Source organism: Chaetodon auriga, chromosome 16, assembly GCF_051107435.1.
Source record: "Chaetodon auriga isolate fChaAug3 chromosome 16, fChaAug3.hap1, whole genome shotgun sequence".
Classification (NCBI taxonomy): Eukaryota; Metazoa; Chordata; class Actinopteri; order Chaetodontiformes; family Chaetodontidae; genus Chaetodon; species Chaetodon auriga.
Window position 1 is genome coordinate 9,160,584 of NC_135089.1, and position 26,913 is coordinate 9,187,496.

The 26,913-nt window shown below is 44.5% G+C and overlaps 1 protein-coding gene across 5 annotated transcripts in view; it reads left to right on the plus strand.

Moving 5' to 3' along the window:
• Positions 1-26,913, plus strand: part of LOC143333721 (BAR/IMD domain-containing adapter protein 2-like) — a 51,767-nt gene that overhangs the window by 13,691 nt on the left and 11,163 nt on the right. For all 5 annotated transcript variants that reach the window (XM_076751950.1, XM_076751952.1, XM_076751951.1 and 2 more), the window contains exons 2-7: positions 231-306; positions 4,103-4,189; positions 16,372-16,433; positions 17,610-17,681; positions 20,202-20,339; positions 26,527-26,679. In XM_076751950.1, the coding sequence (XP_076608065.1) occupies positions 231-306; positions 4,103-4,189; positions 16,372-16,433; positions 17,610-17,681; positions 20,202-20,339; positions 26,527-26,679 (588 nt within the window). The remainder of the gene's footprint in view (positions 1-230; positions 307-4,102; positions 4,190-16,371; positions 16,434-17,609; positions 17,682-20,201; positions 20,340-26,526; positions 26,680-26,913) is intronic.

A 26,913-nucleotide genomic window follows, 5' to 3' on the forward strand; every position in this document is an offset into this window, starting at 1 on the left:
ACAACCACCGAGTGCCTCCAAAGATTCTGTCGATGGCTGTTTACTCTTTGTGTGTGATAGATTTTGTGCAGCTGACGCAGGTTTGTGTATGTCAGAGGGAGAAAGAGAGGCAGGAAGTGTGTGAGAGAGTGAATAGAGCAAGGTGGAAGACTTTCTTCTCTGCCCTTGACCCCGCTCTGCTGATAAATGAAACCTCCACCTCCCATCTATCTCTTGTTTTTCTCTTTCAGACCATCATGGAGCAGTTCAACCCCTGCTTACGGAACTTTGTTGCCATGGGGAAGAACTATGAGAAGGCCCTTGCCAGTAAGTCCTTTTTTTTCTCATTTATTTTCTCTGCGCTTTTCGCTGCAGGTTTAGGCACACGGCCAAGCCAGCACTCTCCCTGTCTCTTTCTCTTTCTTCTCTCTCTCTCTCTCGCCACATATATATCTATCTACCTATCTTTCTTTGTTATCTCACTAAAAGGAGGACAGTGTTTATCCTCTTGCCAAATGGGCAGGACGTATCGTGTGGTGCACAGCCCCTGGCACGGTTTGCATATTGTAGGGGACGTGCATTCATAGAGACACAAAAAGCCTCTAATCCGATGAAGAGGTAAGGGGAGCTCACTGTCAGCAGTGAAATTCACTAAGGAGAACATGTGGATATATGTTTGAATCACTTTCATTTGCCCAATTGCCTGACTTGGTAACAACGTCCCAAAAACTTTCCCCCAAAATGCCTCTCAACCTTAACACAAAGCCGAACCCCCTCAATCCAACTAATCCAGAAATTAGTGGGGCTTCTTCCCCCTCCCTATCCCTGTGCCTCTTTCCCCTGACACGCACAATAACTAATCCTGGCCTTGGTGTAGGTAGGAGACAGACTGGTAGGGACTCACTGAGCCATTAAAGACCCACTTTGCAGGATTGGCTCAACCCAAGGGACTAAGAGGCTGTGATGTGCGGGGGCAGGGAATGGGAGGACACACTTCCACCCATATGGTGCAATCACTGAAATTATTCAACACCAGAAATGCCAAAAGGGCTTCATGGGTAGGCCCGCTAGATCTGGATGTGGGAACGTTCCAGGTTTTCTAATACAGCAGTCAGTCGCTAAATCTCACAGCGTTTGGTAGGTGTAAAAGCAACAGATGCACACAACTGAGTGACTCCGACTGCCTACCAAACACAGCCTGGAACTTGTTATACAAGTCCCCTGACAGCATGATGAGGACGGTGTAGGTGCAGGAAATGATCGCTGTCCTGATTAAGCAACGTGTGGTTCATCCTCCTCTTCTCCAGAGTGAAGGATGAGTGATGGATCAGTAGCTCTGAGATGAGCCCCTCCCCTACCGATTGTCTCCCAGCCTTGCAATCAGAAATCCGGTAATCCTCTCCGTCTGTCTCTGTGAGCCCCTCACCACACATTTCATTAGACAGAAGTAAAGTATCCACATAGATCCAGCTTATCTACTCAGCCACCCTTCAGCTACACACACACACACACACACACGTGCGACTGCAGCAGCAATATCAGCAAGACGAAAGTGTCTGTTGCTTGGAGATCGCTTTGAAAATGTGCCGTAGCTCCGACCATCCTACTCACACCAGCCCCTGCCACACATATGCACACTCGCATGTACGCGCACAAACACACACACACACACACACACATACACATCAAGGCAGGCAGGAGGTCTGTTTGGCATAATGAAGAGAAATCAGCCGTGATGCTCTGGAGGGGCTCCGCTCTCAGTTCTCAGGTGTTCCCCCAGCAAGAGAGGAAGGAGAGAACGCATGCCATCCTCTGCCTTTGACTCAGCTGTAATTGGGATTAGCATTAGCATATGTCCCTCATCCTCGGAGCAGAGCTGCTAGGCTCGCAGCCTGGGAGACTTCCTCTATCGCAAGGCTGCATCTGTCTTCTGGAATTAGCCTGCCCCTGCCAGGCTATTGTTGTAAATGTGTCTCTCACCTGGCAGCTGTCTGCAGGCACAGGGCCCATCTGTCACCTGGACCGCTGTTGAACTCACCTCCAAAAGCGGCGGCCATTATTCACTGGAGATGGTGCTGATTGGCAGGCTGTGTGGCAGCCGGGCAGAAATCACTGGGAGCCGACTTTGCCCTGCGTGACCTTTGCTGGCCAGCACAGCAGCAGTTGGAATAATAGGGACTGAAGGGGATATTGATCTGCAACCGGGAGCACTCTTGATCTTTATTTAGTCAGTGGGAGAGAAGAGGAGATATGGCTGCTGATTACGATTAACCTCACAGATTGCTCCTGTGTACGCTCCAGATGTACAGCAGAGGTCAGTCATTTTGTTTGTGCGTCGCGCAGCGAATCTGTGCACACATGACATCTTGTTTTTGTGACCCTTGAACTCTCTTGAGTGAAAAACAGGTTATTAGGCGACCCCATTAGATCATAAAGCCACTTGGATTTACATTATTCATCAATGCTAGAACGCAGCATGACTGAAAGTGGTCGACATCCAGTGCTGCGGAGGGACACGGCAGCAGGCTGGAACCTTGTCTGTTCAGATGTATGAACCATAATTCACCCGCTAATCACAGTACCCCCCCAGGTCACCGTGTCACCCTGCTGTCTAGTGTTCAGACACACCGACAAAAGAGATGAAATGGAATGGAAGAAGGAAAAGGCCAGTGGTGTTAACAGCATGTGCTTAACAGCGTGACATTTTTCTTTCCATGGCTGGAACATTTTGAATCTTATTTGGTCACAGATCAGAAAGAGGCTCTCAATGAAAAACACCCCAAAATTGATTCCAATCACGGGACGTTGCGAATTTAAAAATAAGCTTATTGACTCACTGCAATGCTGTGTGTATGGTGTGTGGTACTTATCACAGATGCAGCAATAGACAAACTGTTAAAAACATGGAGAAAAAGCAAATGGAGTGTTTCCAGTTTTGATCTGGAGAAACTGATGAGTTTGGTGCTACATTAATTCAGGCTTCACTGAATGTGAAGTGTGTGTGCGTGTGTGTGTGGGGGGGTCCTTGATGCCCAGAAAACCTCTAAATATTAAACTTAATGCTCACATGCACCTTGGGGTGGTAATAAACCAGACTCTCATTATAACACTGGGCCAGAAACAAAACATAAAGGAAAACAGTTTGTGTGCGTGTGTGTGGCTTTCCCATCAAGCACAGATGATCTGCCGGAAAATAATTTCCTCTTTGCAATCAAGCACGCAGAATGCCAACAAGATGATGATGTGGAGTAATTGCGTAGCAACATCGGTGCGGCATTATTTTCGGATGGCGAGAAGCTGTGATTGACTACTTGAAAAGCAAAGCAGAGCTACAGTAGAAGAGAAGGGTGCGAACGTTTCCGCGTCACTGGCCAGACTGCTGTTTACACAAAGCTGAGCTGTCCAGTGGTTCATCTTTTCCGGAGTGTAGCCTGTGGAGTGTAGCTAAGGGTGTTTACTCAAGTACAGAGTCGAGGTGCCGTCTTGGATTAGCTGAAAAATGCAGTGTCACAGAAATGAAAACAGGGCTGTGTTTCATGAGAGAAACGACAAACGTTTGATGATCTTATTGAATGTGACGCGTTGCTGTCGGTTAAACTGCCAAACAGCACAAAAATTAATAGGAATTAGCTCAAGCTTAAACATATACAGCAGAAAAATGCAACATGCACATGAATGCAGCGTTATTATTATTCTGAAAACACTGACAGGGAACATTTTACTGCACTATGAGTATTTTTACCTCATAGCTTCAAATACATTTTGGTAATACTTTGCTTAAGGTTTTTAATGCAGGACTTAAACATTCGGTGTGTTTTTTCACTCTTTTGTTTTTGTTTCTGGGTTACAGTCGTTTCTTATGTTTTCTGATCTTTGTACTTGGTTTATGCTGCATTTTTTTTTTTGGCTTTATGGAAACAGTCTGATTTTTAAATTTGTATTGTTTGTTGTGTCAGTGAGGAGCTGAGGAAGATTATGAGCCACTTTGTGGAAGCTAATTGGGATTCAATAGAAAAATAAAGTGTTTTCACAGTTTTTTATTGCTACTTTTTCTGAAGGAAATGATCTGAATACTTTTAACTTCACAGCCATCCTGCTCTGTTTGTGTTCTTTTTATCTCTAGATGTGACATTTGCTGCCAAAGGCTACTTTGATGCTCTGGTCAGAATGGGTGAACTGGCCAGTGAGAGTCAAGGATCCAAAGATTTGGGTAAGTGACTGACATACACCTGAAGACCTCTGTTTTTTCTATTATTTCTGCCTTTCTCTCTCTCTCTCTTTTGTTCTTGCCGTTGGCCTTCACTGTCTCACTGGCCTTGCGCAAGCAGTTCTTTATACACTCACATGCACGCACACATCATCTAAACATCAGCTTCCTGTGCAGGGGAAGCGTTCGGCGAGACACGTGTGGGCTGATACAGGAGGTGTTTTTTAATTAGAATTTCTACTGAATCACTTTAGTTCAAAAGCAGTTTGTCGTCAGCTTGTGTCCTGGAGGAAATCACTTTTTCAACTGATGGGCTTCCTTTTTGTGAGAGGCATGTCATCAGAGATAGAAATAGGAACGGTAATGAATGCAGTACCGTCAGCGCAGGGAGGTGGGAGCTGATCATCATTTATTTACGACAGTATAGACGATGGTAACATGTTTTCATCCGAGCTGAAGATTGATTCTGGAAAAGACTTTTCATTTGACTGGTAGGAGTTTGCCAAGCATTTCCACTCTTACATTGATCGTGTGTGGAAAAACGTATCCGTGTACCACATGTCAGGAGTGGTGCACCTTATATGATGTGTGCATGTCATGTCAATTAGGTGTGTCAGCCTGCGTGCGTGTGCGCGTCCCCGTTACAAACACAGAGGTCAGCTGGAGAGCCAACACCTGGTCCTCTCGCCGCGAGTAGTTTCCCAGGTGATCGTTGTCTCTGAGAGTGTCTGTATTTGCTGTCACCAGCCCGTGGGGAAATCAGCTCCTGTTTGAAGAGATTCCCTTTGCACTGATTGTGCTTTCGACTGCTTGATCTGCGCAGAAGTAGCTGTTGATTTGACGGGGCCTTTGTTGCGATGGAGCTGAGATCCAGTTTGGGTTTCCTCCAGCCCAGCCAACAGGGATTGACATGAAAGTGCTCTCAGGATGTTTTATTCAGTAAGCCACCCTCTCTCTCTCTCTCTCCCTCCCTCCCTCGCTCGCTCAATCTCTCTACCTCGCAGACTCTGTGAGGTTTCCCATTGATTCCGAAGTTTACAGCAGCATCTCCGTGTTGAACTGAGCCTCGCTTACAGTAGCGGAGCTCCTCATCCTCAGCTGAACTTGTCCCGAAAAGAAAACAGCAGAGAGTGATCTGACTGATGGCTTGCTGCACACACTTTAAAGAATAGTTACTGTCAGATGCTTTTAAATGTGTGTGTACATCTTGGTGTGTGCTGATAGGTAGAGGTGAGCGCTATGGCCTGAAATAATATGGCGATATTTCAGGGAATGTAGTTTCTCAGCTTCCTTTAAAACTCACAATAGCTGTTGGACTCTCCTTGCAGCATTTTTGGCTCCACTCGTACTCAACCGGTTGCTTCTGCTTGAGGTGGTGAAATAAGTTTGTTGTCTGTGTGTGCACTTGTTGTGCATCTGATCGTTTGTAACTAAACCATGAATGTCGCTTTCCTTTTTTGGAATTAACTCCTCCACTGTGGAGCCGGCAGCAGTGTGCTGTGAGATTGTTGACATAATCACAATGCTGTATGCATTTTTTTAACTTATCATATTAAATAGTATATGTATTTTTGTGGCACACCCCTGCTAGTAGGTGACTCTGCCTACCAAGGATGTAAATGGTGCATATATAGTGTATGTGTGTGTGTGTGTGTGTGTGTGTGTGCAAGAATATCAGTTTACTCACCTCTTTTGTCACGAGTATGTATGCCAGAAGTGAGAAGTGAAGTGAAAGCACTGCCTGGAGGAAGATCTGCAATGGGACTGGATATTTGAGATGACTCATTCTCCTGGTCATCTGCTTGATGAGCACAGACACAAACAGACAAAGCCGGAATCTCTCTGTGCAGCTGTGAGGTTGTGATGCAGCTAAAGATATTAGCCCTCTGTTGTTCAATGTCTCCACTACAATGCAAGATGAGAGATAAGATAATCCTTTATTAATCCCACAGCGGGAAATTTGCACTGTTACAGCAGCAAAGGGGAGAGTGTGATGTTAGAAACATCAGTTAGAATAAAAAGTAGTAAAAATGTAGCAGCTACGCTCTGCTGCATGCCACCGTGCTTCCCAGGGGAAGGATCGGTATTTTTCCAGCCACCTGCTTGCAGCTTTTTGGAGTTTCCACCCATGAGGTCGGTGCCAGTGCACTGACCTCCTGTCAAACGATGCGCAGGGGTTAGCTCAGAGTTTCCTGTTTATCTGCTGGCGGAGCACAGAAATACTCACAGATCCGGAGGAGCGCTGGAGGTTAGCTGAGCAGATCGCAGCCCGTGTGCTGAAGTTGGTTGGAGATGGCAGTCTTACCGTTTAAATCCGCCTTTTGTGATTAATCTGGTCGTAATCTGTAAGAGATGTTTTCATTCAAATAAAGAGAGTAAGTATTTTTTTTCCCACAGGAACTTTGTTTCTTAATAGCTGTTTTCACCCACTTCTCATCTGCGTATTGATGGAGATTTTATTAAGGCTTAAGGTTTATTCAGGGTCTTTCCGGTTTCTCACATTCAGCTGTGAGGACTGTTGCTTGCTTGCATTTTAACTCCACCCAGGCTCCGTAATCAAACCGCATCAGTCACGTGATCGCTCGGCGTCCCGTTGATTGGCTGATCATCCCAACCGCAGACACATCTCTGCTGTTTTCTATGGGCTGTCTGTATCTGCGTGCGCTCACACTTTCATATGTGAGCATAAGTTTGATCTCTCTTTGCACCACTTTAAAGCCCGTTAATTCCACAGAGGCTCAGCGAGAGACGGCTGCAAGTGGTCCCACCTACACACCTAAGAGTCGGCAGCTGCTCTCCATCTCTTTCTTCCTCCCTCCCTCCTCCCTTTTTTTCCCTTCTGTCTTTCACACACACACATACACACACACACACACACGCACACACACACACACACATATAAACAGTATGCTTAAAACACGGGTTGAAATTACCCTGTGAAATAATGCCCTCTGTCGCTGTTTTTATTACCAACAAATCAACATGCGTTACACCCTTTAGAACACCGTATGTTCCCACAGGAGTCGGCCCTTGTGCGGATGCATGTGTTCATGCCTTTTTATACTTGGTTGTAAGCTTTTTCTATGCATAAATCTCCTGTCATTTCTACTTGTTTATACAGCATGAGTGCTCTTTTAATCCACTTGTGTATATCTCCGCCTAAAGAGACAGAGTCTCTCTCGCTCGCCAGCCCCACTACTCCCACACACTCCCTCCCACATACCCTCCTCTGGTTGGGCTAATCATCGCCTGTCACTTTGCCACCCACACACACATGCGTGCGCGCACACACACATACACACACCTGCCCTCCCTCCCCTCTTTCCCCTCTCTTCCTCTGTTTCTGCCATCCTCCTCTTCTTTTACCCTCTTCATTAAGTTACATTGGTAGCTTTCCAAGCCTTCTAGGGAAATACAGGAAACATAGTTTGTGGGGCTGAAGATATTTATGACAGTCGTAACCAACCAGCTCTGCTCCATTGTGTTTATATTCCTCTGAACTAAGAGGCTTGTTATTTATGTCCACACCCGAAGCCAAATGGGCAGTTTAGAGGTTTTAGCTGCAGAAATTCCTGGCATTTTGATCCTCCTTCATCTTTGTTGGAGCAAAATTCCAACCAAACTTTGCCTTTTTTGCAGAAAGTTGGGATGTGTTTTAGAGTTGTACATTGTAGATTACTTTTTCAAAAACAAACAAACAAAAAAAACTAAATAAACTAAAAAACACATTTTTATTTGAATTGATTGGCAGCCCACACAGCCCGTCCTAACGCCTCTGCTGCCTTATGTGTGTACGTAATGTTACTGTAGGGAAGTTATGTTTTACAAAGTCAGCCAAGGGTCTTATCTTTATTCATATTTTCCCACACACTAAAAGACACTGGGTTAAAATTCACCCTGTTTGCAGTCAATATAGCACCAGTGGAATACTGGGTTTAACTTATAGGTAGAAAAGTTGGGTTGTTTTGATTCAGTAACTGTATTACAACAATTACACCAGCAGTATGCCAGGGCTGCAGCAGTATACCAGCTTCACTGTACACCGTGGTCTTAAAGTTGAGGTTATCTTACTGTGTTCATTTGCTCATCTACGGTATTGAATTCCATCATACTCCTGTTATTAAAAAGTTTCAATCTAATATCATGGGTCTATTTTTAATGCCGTATTTGTGAGTGTGCATTCATAGTTTTGAATTTAAAATGCTCCCTGACGCTGCCTCTCAAATGGTTTGGTTTCATGGTTATCTGTTCAGCACGGCTCACCAGTCCCCTCAGTTTTCCATTCGCAAAGAAAAGAACAATAGCTGACAAGTGACGGGCCAGCGTGGCATGCAGCGGGTCAGATGGACAGACCCACTGGAGTCCAAGGCGAGGCCTGTTTGCTTACTGTGAACTCTGACTTTGAGTAATGACCAGCCTGATCTTCTGTGTTCATAGGATATTTTGCACAAAGACAAGACCAACAGATGACCTCAAGTTAGTTTGTAAGACTCAGTTTTATACATACATTACCTTTGTCCCACTTGAATCCAATGCATGACAGAACAGTAAAGAGCTTTTATGTACCACAATACTGAAGGAAATGGGTTTCTGGCAATGGGCCTGTTTACGACTGGCCAGTATGGTCAGCCCGTGCTTTTAGTGTCCTCAGGTGAAGTCGAGTCTGTGCTTGGTTGGGCATGTTCAGCTATGCTGTCCTACATGGATAGTGTTTCACTGTTGGAAGTTTTTAAGGATTAGTGAGAAAGTCAGACTCCAAACTGAGCACTGGCCTGATTTTTGAACATGCAGAGAGCGCAGACAAAATGCACAGCGTCTCATATTTGCTATGGCTTCCCTTCATCCCGACCGCCGGGTTAACAATTAAAAATACAGTCTCTCTCGAGCCGTTTGGCTGATTAGTCAGTTTTCGAGAAACCTGAACAGAAATGTGAAGTGCTTACAGTTCAGCCTCCCCAGCCAGATTAAATCAAATATCTTTCTCCCCTCTTATCGACCTCTGTAACCTTGCTAATTGCCGGGTTTTAATAACACGCATGTATGAATCAGCACAAATACATGTCTTTTGGGAAATTACATGCATCAGAAGAAAAAAAAAAGAGGTCATATTAAAGTGTAGTCAAACACTGGATTGCTTAGGTTGCTGCTGGGGAGAGAGCCCATGAAAAAAAAGAAAAAGAAAAAACACCTCATAGCCCTCCCAGTAATTACCTGAGGAAAAAAAGGTTCACAGAGGGAAAATGAGGCTGCAAACTGATGTAGCATAATTGTCTTTTTTAGGTTAATGGATCGGGGACGTGAGCGTTACATTTCTGCTGGTAAATGGATGCTGTCTAAAAGGCTAAATGACATGTCTGTTGACACGAGCAGAGGTTAGCGGTGGAGGGTGAAGTGTTAACTCTGACATGCTGTATTAGAATGAGTTCGTACTGTATACACACAGCTCTCTCTCTCTCTCTCTCTCTCTCTCTCTCTCTCTCTCTCTCTCTCTCTCTCTCTCTCTCTCTCTCTCTGTTTCCCCTCGCTGTCTCTCTGCCTTCAGTCTGGCCTACCTCTCTCCTCCTCCAGCACCTGTCCCTGTTTAAATGAGAGCAGAGGAGCTCTTTTCTTAGCTCTGTGCCACCATCCCAGGGGTCCCTGCCTGCCTTCTCCTGCTCTATTTCTGAGACCCGCACTGCATGATGGGAAGCCACTGGCCCCCACACTTTGCATCTACGCGCATTCCCATTGCCCTTCATTCGTTCGTGGCAGTGACATGTGCTGAAGGTGAGCTTGGATACAGCTGGGATGGACACGGACAAAGCTGCACCGGCGGCTCTGTTTCCTGTTAAATAAGCACGCACGCTTCAGCACGCACTCGTGAGGATCAGTGACGCGTCGACTGTGCACTCTGCACCGGTTGGTCTCGCATGCAAACTATGCAAAGCAGCACAGTCAATGCCACGCTGATGTGAAAGTGTGGTCAAACCAGTGCGTCCACATTTTGGGAGATATGGTGCTGTGATGTCTGCGAATCAGCATGTTTTTAGGCGTGAGGGTTTTAGATCTTGTCCGTCATGTGATCACCGGTTGGTAGAATCAGCAATGGGTTTTTTTTTTTCCTTTTTTTTTTTTTTCTTCCAATCCTGCACCATCAGCGACCTTTTACCCACTTTAAAATGACTCAAGTGCACGTCTACCAGTGTTTCCCCTCACCTGTGCATATTCAGACTTGAAGAGTGTGTTTAGTGACTTGCACTGACCCTGGTGAAATGGATGGATCAAATAACACACACGCACACACACACACACACACACACACACACAGACAGAGAGCTCAGTTTGGATTTTCACTCAGCCCCTCCTTGAGTCTCCATACCTCAACAGGTAGCTGCATGACTCTACAGTTTTTTCTCATTGCCTCAAGTGTAAAAGGCACAGCTTTAGAGACAACACTGTCGTTAAGGCTTAAACGGCAGCTTCTCTCTGTTACATTGAGGTATCACTTGTTGTCGCTGCGTTCTCAAGGGATTTTCCCCATCACGCTATACTTTTTGCCTCCCTAGCATTCGCTCTCTCTGTCTGCCTAATTTGCCCCGGAACGAAATCTCTTTCTCTTTCATGTCGAGCTTTCTTCGCTTTGCACTTCATTTGATCCTTAGAAGACTTTTTGTCGCAAAGAGCGGAGAGACAAAAACACCCCGGATCTTTCCAAACATACACACTACGATCTGCATGTCACAGTTAGAGCTACTGTTCCTGCTCTTAAGCCTGCCGTCTTTTTCACTTGTCTCTCTGCGTTCCACCGAAGTTTGTCAAATCAGTCAAAGTGCTTGGAATTCGTCACTTGTGCTCTCAGCGACAAGGAAAAGCCGATAAGTTATCAGAAGGGGCTTTTTGTGATCAAAGTTTCTCTCAGGGGACACACTTTTTTCATGAGAGTTTAAATCATATCTCACAATTGCTTTCGCAGCCTTGTGCAGGTTTCTGTCAAGTTATTAAACCTCTGCGGTGCCATAAGACCTTGTTTCAATCACAGGGGACAATGTGAAGGATATATGACAAGTTTCTAGTTTTTTTTATGATGGATATCACGCAAATCAAATTTTAGTTGTGTTTTATGGGGTGGTTACCCCCAAGACTTGTACAACCAGATACAGCTGAGGCCCTCTGGAACATGATAAATGAACCAGCCCACTGAGACTTGGAACATGCTGCAGGTTAAGACATATCAGCTATGCAGCACAGTTATTACCTTATGCATAAGTGAGCAGGAGTTCATGGATTAGAGAGCTGACACACATAGTTTATGTTTGCTTTAGCTAAAGAGCCAAAGTCTATAGCCAAAGTCACTATTTGCTTTTTTGTATGTTTACTTGATACCTGATAAGTGTTACCATGTTAAAACACCATAATCAGTTTGTCAGCATTCAGGAACTACAGCTCCCATGAGGCTTTCACAGCCATTCTGTGGCTGAGACTCATGGGATGTGTTGTTGTTATTGAGCTCAAAATAAACAATTATTACGATGACTATCTATGTCTTTGCTAAAATGATGCAAAATGCTAAAGTATATGTTAAAGCCATGACAGAAATAGGATTTAATCTGAGAGTGTGGACTGGAAGGCTGATTGTTATGTTTCAGCTTTTGTTCTGTGTGTTCATAAAACGTGACGTGTGGCTGAGGCGAACGGAGCGGCGGCTTAAAAGGGACGCCAGGATTTTGGCTCGCTGATACCGGCCGCTTTTGGATTTGCTGCATCTTATCCAGCAGACAATGCACGACAACCTACCTGAGACCTTCTTAGAATAAACACCGAGATTATTCGCAACTGCGCCGCGGCCCACTTCTCTCTGCCGGTCTCGCATTTCTCCCGTTAGGCCTTCATCATGGCCTAAATGCATGACACCATTGCTGGACAAACTTATATTAGGCTAGTAGGTTGAACAGCTGGGATGGCTGAGCTTCCCATTTTAGTATACGTATCAATAGTTGTCTCCTGTGAGAGGCTTTCATCCAGCTCACAAAACTACACAGCATGTGTGTTTGTGTGTGCGTGAGAGACAGCATGGGCCGGAGGAACTGTGAGCATAAGCTGCCCTCACTTCCAGATTAACCGTGTTGTGGTTTCACAGGGAGTGCGCTCACACACACACACACACACACACGTGCACACAAACGCGCACAGAAACGCGCACACAAACGCGCACACAAACGTACACACTCACGCGGCCACCCAGGCTCACTGCTATTATCTGCGTCTCGCACATTATCCCGCCGCTGCCCCATTACACTTGCCCACTTGTTTGTTTCCCTTGTGCCTTAGTGTGCCAGGTAGGCAGTCATTAACATCACTGCACTGTTTAGTCACACGCACACGCACACACACACACACACACACACACACACACGCACTATACACTATACACTGGCTCCCCAGGTGGGACTCACTCCACTTTTCCTCCTCCCCCGGCATGTGTAGATGCTGATGTAATGATAGCTGGTAGTAAGGGTGGAGATCTTTTCAACGGTGTTTTGTAACACAAAGCTTTGCAGCCGCCGGCCCTCATCTCGCAACTTCTCCCATGGCAACGACCCTAGCATTATCCTGCTTCCATGACAACCCGTAGTGAATCCGGCTTGACCTTCACCAGTGATTCAGTGTCTCTCCATCCACCTCCACTCCTCTCTCCCTCCCTCCATCTCTGTCTCTCTTGTTCTCTCTGTTCAACATTTCAAACTTCCACTTTTTATATATATATATATATATTTTTCTGCTCCGTAGCCCACATTCTGTTAGTCTGTTTTTCTTTTTCTCCACCTGTGTGGGTGTATCATCGCTTCTGTTACACAAGCAGTCAATACAGCTACACAGGCTGATGTCATACTTCAGGGGGACAGTCTGTTCACATGCACCCAGGCCCTGCGTCCGTGCTTCCTCCTCTGACTCAGTGGTTGGAGCGAGCAGGCTTGTGGCTGCTTGTTGCAGAGCTGCAGGTGCAGATCAACCTGAGCTCACCTCCCTACAAAGGAACTATTGTTTTCCCTCAGCCAGGAAGGACGCAGGCAGGGTTGAAGCGAGCCTGGAAGTCTCGAGACAATAATGACAAGTCTTTTCGGCTTTATTTACAGTGTGCGTGCGTGCGCTTGTGTCAAAGTGCGCTCTCTGTGCGTGTCCACGAGCCTGTCGCTGTGGATGTGGACCCGTCTGTCATGTCGCTCTTCGCTGGTATGCGGATATCCTCGTCAGGCTGGCGGCTCTCACACAGAGTCTCGCAGGTCGTGTCATGCCTGCCAGATAATTTTCTGTGCGGAACAATAATGTTACACAACACGTTGAGATTTTCCACATTATGCATCTTTATTGATTCTTGATTGAATTCTCTGCTGTTAGCCGCCCCTGAAGGCTGCAGCCCAATTTTCTGCTACTGTTGTTGTTGTTGTGTGATATGATATCGAAGTTGCCATGGCAACTGTTTGCATCTCCAAAGTGTGAATACCCCCCCACCCCCACCCCATGCTTTGGCATCGTACATTGCGCAGTAATAAAACTGCAGATGACAAGATGAGATCTCTCCCAGATTCATTCATTCTTTACCTTTCTGGCTTCATGCGAACGCCCTGTCCTACTGCCAGTTTACTTGAAGCGTGTGAGTCTGTCTCCGTGTGCGTTTGTGTGTCTGCGGCACGGTGATGGCTGCTCATTTGTTAATTGATCCAGCTAGTTGAAGCCGCCAGGGTTTCTAAGCCTTGAAGGGCTGTGATCAGGGATGAGTATCTGTAAGCTGCTTAGCAGGCCTGCTGGGAACTGACAGCATGCTTTGTCCTGCCTCTCTGCTCCTGCGAGGCACAAGATCAGCGGGCAGGTTGTGCCGTGGGCAAATGGCCTGGCTGTGTGGGGGGTGCAGGGGTTGGAGGGGCAGTGATTGCGCTGAATTGAGCAAAAAATTCAATTTAGCACCATGTTTGAATTCCTTCCTTTCTTTCTTTTTTTTCAATAAGATGGTTGAAATAGAATTGTACTAATTAGTGGGTCATTATTTATATCAGTGTTTAAAGTTAAAGGTCCCTGATTGTGCAGCATGTTGAGCTCACATTGCTCTTCAGGAATTTATCTTTTACTGTTTGATTCCATTGTAAGGCTTCACTTTAAATCCCCCTTGGTTAGCATTTATGAGCTGCACAGAAGCATTTAATATGTGGTTTAGGATGCATTGTAATGTAGTTGTAAGCAGGTGCGAGTGTCTGTTAATGTTTAAATGAATGAAAAGGAGCCTTGAAAGTCTTTCTGTTTCTAATTTGAAACGCTCATATTACACTGAAGACACTATGTGTAATTATTTTGGATAGTTTTGTATCTCTGTGTGTATACATCAACTTGATATATTCCTTGGAAATATAATTTAGTTTTTCCACTTTTATTTCTTCCATTTTATCTTGTTCTTTATATTCTAATTGTTTCTTACTGTACTTTCTATGTGTAGCACAGATGACTGCACCCTATGACTGCATTCCATGTGCAATCCTGTGTTATATAATGACAAATAAAGAACCCTGAACCTTGAACTGAAACTCCCTCTATTGGCATGCATACAGTCAGTGGAGGTGGGTGCATAAACAGATAATGAATGACAATATAGTCAAACACATTTGCTTATTAATGCTACAGTAAATAAAGGGGGGCTGACTTCTCAATAAAAATGCCAGTTTAGCGGTTAAACTTATCAGCTCTTCATACATTTTGCAAGATATTAATGGCCTCTTTACTTATTTATACATTTTGGAAGCAGTTGAAGTGGACCCCGTCACTTCAGCGTCGTCGCTCTGTTGCAGTTTGCATTCGTACGTGCTGTCTGTTGAGACAGAGACCACTCAAAAACCCTTCGGTGAAGACTGAAGTTTGGGCCGAAACCACTTCAGCGCAACTTCTGCTTTCACATATGGAGCGTGTTGAGATGGGATGAGATGTGCTGTTACAGGTTAGCTCTCAAAAGAGGACACAGCAGGGGAGTGTAGACTGAGATGAAATAAATCTGAAGTGTTGCACTAAAGCATGCAGCTCCTACTCCGCCACAAATGTCCAGTACTTGCTTTTGTATGCGCAGTATTGATGTCTGCAGTAACACAGCGATGGATGGTATTTTACCACACTTCAGCCTTGGACAGTGGTCTTTTAATCAAACTTGTTATGTGCCTGAATTGAATAGATGTTAGTAAATTGCCTTTTAAATGTTCTTGATACCATTTTTGAGCTGTCGCAACATTATTGATATTTTTCATCAGTGGCTCTTATTGAACTTCTCTGCTCACTAAAGTGTTCTCACTAAAATCAATACACAGTTTTTAAGTTAAATGCAATTTCCTGAATAACTGCAGTCGATACAAAGCGTTATTAACGCTGATTTTGCAGGTTTGCACGAGGCAACATGTAAATAACTCATATGTAATATGTCTGAGACTTAGCTGAGGGGCTTTGGACCTTCAGGGAAATGTATGTGTGTCTCATTTTTCTGTACATGCAGTTCTCACACTGTCTTTCCACCAGGTCTCTGTATGTATATGTGTCCTTCGCTCAATGTAGCTCTTTGTGTTCCTTTTCTTGACAATGCACTGCATATTCAGAAGAGGCAGCCTGTAGGTATATGAAAATGAAACACTCTCACTAGCTGCATGATCCTCCTTATCTCTTCCTTTTTGCTTATTTCCTTTTAACGTGGAGACTTTAACCTTTCTTTGAGGTGGTTTTTATTTATTTATTTATTTATTTATTTTTTGTTCTAGAAATCACATTGCCTGGTGTTAAGATTAATCAAAGAAAGAAAGGCAATATGTTTTGATCTCCACCAGACATCAGTACTTACACGCTTGAAGAACCAGAATTTAATTTGAAGCACTTTGTCTCCTCCATTTTTCGTACCTGTCATCACTCGTTTCATTTTCTGTGTTTTCTGTTGTCTTGTACCAAAAACAAACTCTCATCATGTTCTCCGTTGTCCCAGTTCCAAGTCACTCGTCCTGTATGTTTGTGTCTTGTGTTACTGCATGATATTTGCACGCTGGGGTCTCTCTGTTTCTCTCGCCTCTTCCTCTCCTCTCTCTGGTTTCCTACCTCTCTCCTCTCTGTTTTTCTGCTCTAGGAATGCTCGTGCTCGCTGAGTGTTCTTCATGTGTTCTCTCCCTGTCTCCCTCTTTCTCTCTGTGCAGGGGATGTGCTGTTCCAGATGGCTGAGGTCCACAGACAGATCCAAGTGCAGCTCGAGGAGATGGTTGGTATTCTGAGCTCAAAGGGTTTTTACACTGCGCTCTCGACAAAACTCTGGCTCCGTGAAAGGTCTCGTAATGTTTTAGCAATAGTTTAGACACGACGACAAGTTATTGCAGCGGTAACACACGTCAGTGTGGCGGCGTGGCTCTGCTCCACGATGCTCCGCAGCGTATTTGGACACGGATTTGTGCCCGTGGGCAGTACAAGGAATACACGATAATTAAATGAACATGAACTCATATTGAATGGACAGACGTGCTGAGCTCATATAAATCCAAACTGCCAGCCCAGGAGGCGGCTGGGGAAGTTGAGTGAGTTAATTGAACTGTGTGGCATTCTGGGTAATAAGAGCCTGTATGGCGAGTGGTCCACAGCTAATATCAAATTCATTAGTGTGTGTCTAGTATATCGAAGGGTGTTCCTCAAGCAGATGCCCTGCAGCTTGAGCTGAGGTCACTGAAGCACCCACGAGCCAGCTGCCCTTGATGGGATCATTTATTGCATCTATCTTCCCCACTCTGTCCATATATACAGTATATTTCTATAGATATATATATGTCATCCTTTATCCAGAGATATTAGAAATCAGCAACAAAATTCCCGAAATATGATCTTTTTAGTGTAAAATATCCAAATTAAATGTACAGGGCTTTTCTTCCTTCAACAATATCTCATAAATTTGAAATAAATGGCATAATTATATAGTTACACATATAAAATATGCACATATCAGTCTCTGAGGGAAAGAAACCCCAAAACATATTAGAATTAAATTCAGGAAAACAATGTAAAAATGACATTATTTAAGATGGATTCTCCATATATAGAAATGAATGACAGCAGATCAGAGATTGATCACTTTATTCAGATTTGGTAGCCGCCTCTTCAGGCAGGTCAGTTTACAATGAAGTGACTAAATACTGTGTCAGATAGCACTGCATCTGTGACCGTGACAGTGATTTGCAAGCTGAGAGAGGCTTCGCAGGCCAGGACTGTGTTGGTGAAACATTTATTCTGTAACTGAGGAAATGAGGACAACACATGTTATTTAATAACTTATTCCGTACAACTTCATGCGGAAGCCTCCACATCCACACGCAGCATCCGTGAAGGATTTTGTCACTGAACTAACAATCATTAGCATCTTTGTTGAACTGTTTTTGTGCTTCCTCTCCAGTTGAAATCCTTCCACAACGAGCTGCTCTCCGAGCTGGAGAAGAAGGTGGAGCTGGATGCTCGTTATCTGACGGTGAGTGCCTGATTGGCCCGTTGTAGTGCTTCATTTTATGTTGCATCAGACCTGTGAAGGCCCGGTTTGACTGAAGATGGAGGTGAAGTTGTATTTTAACATCTGGATCAAAGTCTGTCTCTGAGACAATTAGAGCATGCGTCTGTGGAAGGGGATGCTTTGAAATAACATTTCATGTCTACTCACCCTTCAAGGGTAGACTGATTATAATAAACCCCTTCTTCTTGTGTGTGTGTGTGTGTGTGTGTGTGTGTGTGTGTGTGTGTGTGTTTGTGTGTGTGAGAGCACTGTGGAGCTGGTCTACGTGTGATATCTTTAGAATGAGTGGGTTGCAGCTTGAGTGTAGAGCAGCACTGCTGTGCGTTGTTTTGGGGGATGGGATAACGTTGCCGTTATTGTATTGTATTATTGGAAGAGCCACGTTACGAGCTGCTGCGGCTCACAGTCGCTCGCTCGCTCACACACACACACACACACACAGACGTCATGTAAAATTGCTCTTAAATGGGGAATAAAAGGTTTTGTTTGTGAGAGATTTAGACTCCCGTTCTTTGACCTTAACAGGGAAATCAGATGTCGTCATGTTGAGTTCAAATGAAAACCTGCTCTGATTTAATCTCCTTGTAATCTCTGACTCCATACAGATCTGCAAAATGCGTCTTCGCTGTCTGAACTGATACGGGAAAAGATGTGGAAATGTTTCATGCTTCTTACAATAGTTCAGCTACGCGAACCATCGCAGACTCTTCTTTCCAGGCGTATCCCTGAGGTTTTAACATCCATTACTTTTAATGAATTTCCCACAGATCTGCCGCAGTGATAATAGCAGTCATTTTGCTTCAGACTTTGTGAATTAATCATCTGAAATTTTGACTGAGTTCAGAAAGACTCAGAGGAAAGCTCGCTGTTTTCCAGGACTGAAATGTGTGTGCTGTTCCCAGCGGTGCGTCTCCCTCCCTCTCTGCCTCGCTTTCTCTCGTCTCGCATAATCGCTTACCGGGGGGTTTTACAAGACTCTTCAGTCATTACACAGAGGTCACACTCTGGGCATAGACGAGAAATGCAAAAAAAGAGGCTGTAAACTAGCAACAAAGAGGAGCTTTTCTGGCAAATACGCTGTAAAAGGCAATGGGGAGATTCTCCAAGTCTACCAAAGTTCATCCACTGTCCGCTCTGTTAATCTCATTTATTATCAGTGATTGATAGTAAGTCAACAGCCTTTTGCTTTAGGACCATTCCGGCTCAGTGAGGCGGATACTTGGCATATTATTTATTGCTGTTTACCCCATTTGACCCTGCAAACTAGAAGCTTTTTTAATTTCACAACACTCGATTGTGTCTTCCCGAATCGCCACTACACTGCGTGATCTGTCTGTTGGAGATTTTCCACTGGGGAGCTGCGGTTTCTGGGAGTTAAGTCGTAGATATGAATAGCAGAGCAGCCCAGATTGTTTGTGCTGCTTTGCCTCTTAGGAGGGAATGAAAGGATGAGTCATTCATTGTTATTGGGTGAAGACAACACCAGTGCAAAGGCATGTTTTGTCCATTTTGTGCAGAAACCTGTTCAGCAAATTGCAGAGAAGCTCCTGGCTTGGAAGATGAATCGTCAGTAGATTAAATAAAAGTAAAATAAAGTTGTTTAGAGGTTTCCAGTCCAGCTCAGACCTGCAGATCTAATGCCACCCATCTTTGTTATGAAATCCAACCCTGCATGTGTCATCCGCTGGTCTTCCAGAGACAACAGCAGCTTCTTTTCAGCCAAATGACACCTGGAGGGGTACCTCAGCCTCGTACAGTATGCAAATGTGGGTGTTGAACCCTCAAGCATGAGCTCTCCTCTGCCACTTTTCCCCCGAAGAGAAACCACATGAGCTTTGTCACACCAGACACAGTTACTATAGCAACAGAGCTGGTACAGCCCGGAAACAAAGTTGTTATTCTCAATAAATAAACAATTAAATGAGCAAATTAAATGAATTAAATAAAGACACTCTGGCTGTAAAAAGGACTCGGCCAGTCGCTTGTTCTGCAGGCTGCCGCCGATTTCTGTCATTCTCATGCTGCAAGGAAGATCCACTTGGATCGGCCCGAGACGGGTAATCAGTTACAGCACGCGCTTAAAGAGACACATGTTGCAAAATCAAAGCGGGAAGACGAATAATAAGCAAACATCAGAAGGAATCATTGTTTCTCTGATTAAAAAGATTGCTTTCAGATGTCAAAGCCCTCGCAAACACACCAACCAAGAGTTTCAAAACAGCCCCAACATAGATCACATCTGCAGTGCCACACAAATTATGCAACTTCAACCCAAAAAAAAAAGACATTTTTTGATATGCATTGCAAGTGAAATGAGTCAAATCCAGCGGTTTGTGAGGTAGCAATTAGTCGAAAAAGGCTCAGGAATAGGTTGGCAGTAGCATTAGGTGTTTGCTCATGTGTGCCCCACCCTCTCCCACCCAGCCTTTTTACTTTGTTGTCCTAATTTACTGTTGGTGCTCTGCCTGTTGACCCACGTAGGCTGCCCTGAAGAAATACCAGATGGAACACAAGAGCAAAGGGGAGAGTCTGGAGAAGTGCCAGGCTGAACTGAAGAAGCTGCGCAGGAAGAGCCAGGGCAGCAAGAACCCCTCCAAGTACGGAGAGAAGGAGATGCAGGTGAGCCTTTCGCCGGCTTTTTGCACCAAGCCTCATTTTATGAATATGCCTCATGCTGTATAACCATCAAATGGACTTTGATCATGAAGGGCTACTGTAGAACAAGAAAATACTCAGAAATGACAAAAACAGAAATGAGAAATGAAAATGTAAACACTCTGAAGCCAGTTCGTAGCAGTGTTGTAGTTAGTTTTTAGCAGAATCTGCGCGCATGTGGGTGATTGTTGGATTGGAGATTCATGAGTTTTGGTGCAAAATAATGACTTTCTTCTTCATAAAGTAAAGCACAAAACAGCAAGGATGGGGGCGGAGGCAGTGGCGGCGAGGTGCCCTGAGTGGGAAGGCAAATAGTGGAGGTTTGATTATGAATTGTGTGCCCTCGCCAATCGCTCGTGCATCTCCACACATACAGCAGGCGCACAGACACACGGGAGGAAAGTAAGGCAGCAGCAATAATTGATGTCCTGGAAGAGAGGATGCATTTACTTCAGCTAATGTGTTCATGCACATGGCTTTGATCAGGGGTTTAACAGAGTGAGTAACGCTTGTATATTACCACAAAATAGCTGACTCGATGCTCCAAAGACGAAGAAGAAGAAGATAAGACGGCTATTTTTTTTTTTTAACCTCAAACATGGACATTTCAAAATAAAAGCTAACAGCAGAATGCTATTGCTTTCTGTTTTTTTAGAGTAATTTAATGAAGGAGTTTTATAGTTATGGCTTCTTATACATTTTTTTTTATCCTCCCATATAAGAAGACATTTGTTATTTTGTGCATTTTTATTGTCTATGTGTTCCACTTCTCCTTTTTATTGTCGCTCTTGTAACAAGTGAATTTCCCCGGCGTTGGATCAATAAAGTCTTATCTTCCTATCTTATTATATGGCATTCTGCTGTAAGTTTTTATTCTGAGGCTTCTGGTTGATGTTTTAAATCTCTGCTTTTAGTCAGAAATCTCAGTCTCTCGAGCTTGAAGTAGACACTGACGGCACATATGAACATGTGAATATGGATTGATTTGTTTGTCCACGCATGTATAACTCCTTCTTTTAGTAAAGGTGGTTCGGTGGTATGGCACACAGAGGCTGCGCTTGTGCAGCTTCTTTGATCAGGATGAAATGCTCAAAGAATTTCTGATTGTATCTTTTTGCATCAGTCTTCAGGAGTCGGCCGACATTTCCAACTTGTCAAAATGATTATGGTGAACATGTGAACAGTCAGGTGACTCACGTAATGGAATAAAGCAGAATTTGCTGTGGGTGTCATCATTCATGTGATTGTTTCCTCCGACCGAGCAGCTCAGGTGGAATGTTTTTTGATGAATTGGAATGGACCCTCAGTGTTAAGACATAACTTAATTAGTTGTCTTTCACATTCAGTTTTCCGCCACTCAGCTGCCTACTTGATGGGAGAAGTCGTGATGGTGTTCTTTCTCTACATAGTCACACACACACACCTGCAAAGACGCAGCACTCTCTCTATGAAGCCTCTTATTGCAGGCCTTCACTGTGGTGTTGCTAAATTTATTGGTTCAGTCTTGTTGCCTGTGTTGCTGTCAAACTGGGAAAAAATGACGCAGCAGAAAATGGCCACAGTGTGACTGCTGTGCCTTCACAAGGATTTCACTGGAAGCTGGAAGTCGGGCCGCCTGCAGGGATAGAAACAAAAATCTCAAACTAACAGGTCGAGGCTTGCAGGGTAATTGCCGAGCTCCTGTTGGTCTTGCTGTGAAGTGTGGACGGCTGTGACAGAGTCGGATTGATAGCTGAAGCAGAAACAAGATTCCACCAACACTTATGGGTACGATGTTTTTGTAGAGTTCGCTGGGTATGAAAACTTTGCTCTTTGCCAAACAGATTGTAGATGAAAGCAGGTCCCTCTGTCCAGGGAGTTTGTGCAGTCGCACACCAACATCTGCCCTCTCCTGTCTGAGATGGCATGGCGGTGCTGGATTGATCTGACTGCTGCGTCATATTGAGTTTGTTCCACCGTGTCAGGGATGCCACGAGGAGACGGTGTAGGAAGTGTCATCTTAAGGCATCAAAGTTGGCAGCGTGTGCAGCGGTCCGGTTTTGCATGGAGCGGGGCTCGGGATAGGAGGGGTGTTTGAGTGCACTGAGCCAGTAAATCTCAGTTAAGAATGGCAAGTTGTTGCATGTTCGTGTCTGCCTCATGTGTTGCATCATTAAGCCTCTGATAGGTTTCCAGTGTGACATGAGGCACAGTTTGATGAAGGAATCTTCTACTGCAGATCACTTCCAACCAAAAACTGAAAGAGAGGACATCTAAAAATACAAATCTAAATCCATAGTAAGGGCCCGGAAAGTTGATTACACCCTCAATACAAATATGTTGGACTTATTGAGAGTTTATAGAGCCTGATGATTAATGGTACTAATCTAAAGTTTGTCTTCAGGGCTTACAAAAGGCCACAGAGCATTAAAATAAAACCTCAGAGGAGTATGAATGTGCTAAGTGGAAACAAAATAACTTGTGTGCAATGTTGACATTATATCCCATGGGGGTTCAAGGAAAAAGATCCACAAAAGAAAGAGACATATTAATACTCGTATTATTGCGATTTCTTAGCAATCTGCCCAATAGACATTGATATTTAATTTGTAGTAATTGAAAGTTCAGATCAGGGGTTCCCCGAAACCTCTGGATTTGTCCTCTGAGTACCATGATGCCATATTTCATTGCCAGTAGCTGATGTTGAATGAGACAGTATCTTGCTGTGGATCAGTCGATGTAGCGACAAATGGACTAAAGCCAAACCAAACACAGCACAACAATTTCAACTTGTGCATATTGGACATGGAGAGTAACATTACCCCACTCTTACTGAGCCTGTATGACTGATCAATGGGGCCCATCTGCGCGGAGGAGCGAGCTCATCGGGCTCCGGACTCGTACCCGCCAGTCGGTTAGCAGGGAAAAGGAAAATCAATCTCCATGTCTCATTTTCAGTCTGCTCACTTTAACCGATCATATCGCAGCAGTGGGCGTGTGAGGGAAAAGTCAACTCGTTTGCATCCACAGAGAACTGCTTCGATGGTTCGGATTAGTTCAGTTTGTGCGGACAGAGGCGACTCCTTTCAGGCACTCGGAGGCAGTTGAGAAAGTACAAGTAAAAGTTGCTAAGGCGAGCTCAACGTGTCCTCCCCCTAGTCCTCCTCCACCACATCTGTGTTATTTTAGCAGATGAGAAGTTTTCCTTTTTATCTCCTCTCTTTTCATTAAAAAATAAAGTATGTCTGAGTGCAGTCTGGCAGCGGACACAGATGGCGGCCGCATTTCATTGATCGCCGTCTCCATCGCTCTCACTCTCTCTCTCTCACACTCTTCGCTGTTGTCTCTCCCACCTCTCTGTCTGTCTCTTTGTCTGTCTTTCCTCCCCCTCCCTGTTCCCTCCTGCCCTCAGACACTTTCACTGTGCCATCTCATCAATGGGTAAAGCCCCTGCCAAAATGATAATCAGCTCATTATGTAGCTCAGTGGAGTGGACCAAGGTACCGTAGAAAGGAGGTTTCATCTAGATAAACTCCTTTGCACTGCACAGGCTGTTAATAAGAGCCCAGACAGAGATAGAGAGAGACGGAGTTCAGGATTCAGAATTAATATCTCAAGATGTTTGATAAGCTCGGAGTTTATTCGCCGTGGTGTCATAAAATTGAAAACTGAGTCCAACCTGGAATTGTGGATTCAAACGGACGCAGAGAAAGAGGGTTTGTTGAAGTGCGGTCGATAAGCACAGACGCGGTGGATTCAAGCACGTACTGTAGGTGTAGGTGCTTTCTGTTGTGCCCCGGAGTGTCACAATACAATTCTTTTGATTCCAAAGACTGCTGATGATGAAGGAACAGAAAAGCAGACCTAAGCGGCTCTTGACTGTGCAGGAAATGCTTTTGAATCCCAACAGAACTGTAAAGGAGTATAAACCGTTTTGTTATGAGTCCTACCGTGTGCTTGGTGTGAATCCCTTCCTCCCCACCACTGCGACTCGTATTAGTGTAATAAGGTGCATAATGACGCGCAGGTTTTTTGCTGGTGTAGTAGGATGTTGTCCTGAATATGTCAGCGTCAGGGGACACACAGACCACTTCAAGCCTGAATGTAAGAATTGACATGCAGCAGGTTTCATTTATATTCATAACCTTTGCGAAACAAGTCATTCCAGCTATGATGTAACCTGAGGTCGCTTGAATATAATAGCGGCTGCTGTCTGTCCCGGCTTTTCCCGCTGCACTAATTGTCTTAGGTTACTTTGGTGACCTTTTGTATGCTTTGAGAATTGGGCCATGTGGATTTGACAAGAGGAGAGGGCTCTTCACCTTGTTGAAGCAGACGCTCAGCCCTTTAACTGATCGCTGTGCCTGTCAAGAACTAAAACTAACAACTGAACTGAACCCGTTTCAAAGCACTTAGCTTGAGCTTAAGGTGCACAGGAAGAACAGAATAAGGCCAGGCTCTGGCTCGGTTTGACAACTTGGCTCTCTGGATTTGTGTAATGGTGTTGGTGGATTTCTTCCAGTGCTAATGCAAACGGCCGTTCCTCAAAATGTTTGTGTTCAGTATCAGTTTGCCACCTTAAGTGTTCCTCCACACTTTGAATTCCAATAACCTTGTGGCTGTTGGCAGTGGGGAAGCAGTGTGCTCTGGTGGTTACTCAATGAAATACATCTGCACCGTGTGGTGGCACCACAGGAACTTTCATTTGGCTGCAGGGAGGAACTCAACAAACTTCATTAGTCTTTTCATCAGTCTTTGTGGAATTTAATATGGAACTTTTGAAAATTTACTCTAATGAGAATGCAGAACTTGAGATATAATCACACCACAGCACCAACAACATGCATTATGATCATTTCTTTCCTGTGGCTGAAATGACAAAGTAACACAATTATCTGCAAACTTGATACAGTGGCTGTCTTTACAATTTCTTAATACGGAGGGGTATTGGAGTCATGTGTCAACAAACAAGGTTGACATTTTTATCACTTTAAGCATTCAGAATAAAATGCATTTGGTCATTATCCAAGCCAGCTTCCTTGTGTAACAAAAAGAAAGGTGTATGTGTTTGACACCGGTTATGTGTGAGTAACACAGCCCATAACAAACCAGCCAATACGCCAAAGAAAGTTCAGTCTAGGTCAAATCATTAAATCTAGTAAATATAACACTCTCTTCTAGGTCAGTATTTGTCAGCAGATGTTGCAGTTTTAAAGCCATGAAACTGGACACAGCCAGCCTACTTTCAGAGTACAGTATTGAAACCTTTCAGCCACCAACTCGGCTGTTCTTAAAATACAGTGCCTGACATGCGTATGCACACGCTCAGAAAAACACCTAAATGCCACTTCCTCTTCAAAATTGGACTCCCCGTAGCTCCTTCTCACCACTGTTACTGACCATGTTGTGTGTGTGTGTGTGTGTGTGTGTCTCTGTGTGTGTGTGTGTGTGTGTGTGTTGTCAGTGAACTGGCTGAGACATTTCGCTCTTGACATTTCCCATTTTTAGAGCGCTCATGCTAAGACAAACTGACAGCCCTGGATCTCCCTCCCTTTCTGTCGCTGTTGCTCACTCCTAGACGTGCATTAGCACACCTGTTATTTGTTACTGTCCGATGTATAAAATGGATTCGTGGGTCTTTGTGAGCAGTGGGTCCTGCACACTGCAGGATCTTCAGGCATAATTGCCTTGCCTCAGTTGCAGCCTGCAGGGAAAATCTGACCACAGAAAGTTACTGAGTAAGGATCTTTCGTTGGACGGCTATTACCGCCGAGGTGCACCTAACCTCTAATTGCTCCAGTGGAGCTGTGCAGTGATTGGCAGAACAATACTGTGCTGTATGTCTAAATGTGTGTAATTTTGTGAATGTGAAGCAGGGTGCTATTTTTTTTTTTTTTTTTTTAAAAGTCGATGTTAGCTAGCTGTTTGGATACTTGTCAGACCTTCTGTCCATCGGCCCGACCTACTAAATATAAGGAGATGAAGGACTTGCAGTGTACCGCTAACCAAAACCTCCCTCTCGCTGTTTCACTTGTAAAACCTGGAAAGGCAATAGTTAGGCATATGAAACATACGACAATATTCAGTGTACACATCACTGTCATGATTGTTTTATGCAAATCTGTAGGTATTACGCCTCACCAAAGTGTCCATGTGTCATTGTCTGTTGCAGTTTGTGGAGACCATCAGCAGTAAGCAGACTGAGCTGGACACCTTCATCGCTGAGGGATACAAGACAGCCTTGTCCGAGGAGCGCCGCAGGTACTGCTTCCTGGTGGACCGCCAATGTGCCGTGGCCAAAAACAGCAGCGCCTACCATGGCAAGGTAAGTCCAAGTGGCACTTGAAGATTCAAAAACACGTTTATTTTGCGATCAAAGAAGGATCAGGAGAGACATGAACGCCATAGTTCCAGGAAGTCATGGTTAAAGTTACCATGAAGATGTAAGTTTAAGTCAGCTACAGTACAGCTGTAAGTACAGCTACTCTAAAGTTGTTGTTCAACAGTTCAGTCATAGTTTTTTGGTGACACCTGTACTGGTGGTAAGAGCAAAATGCAG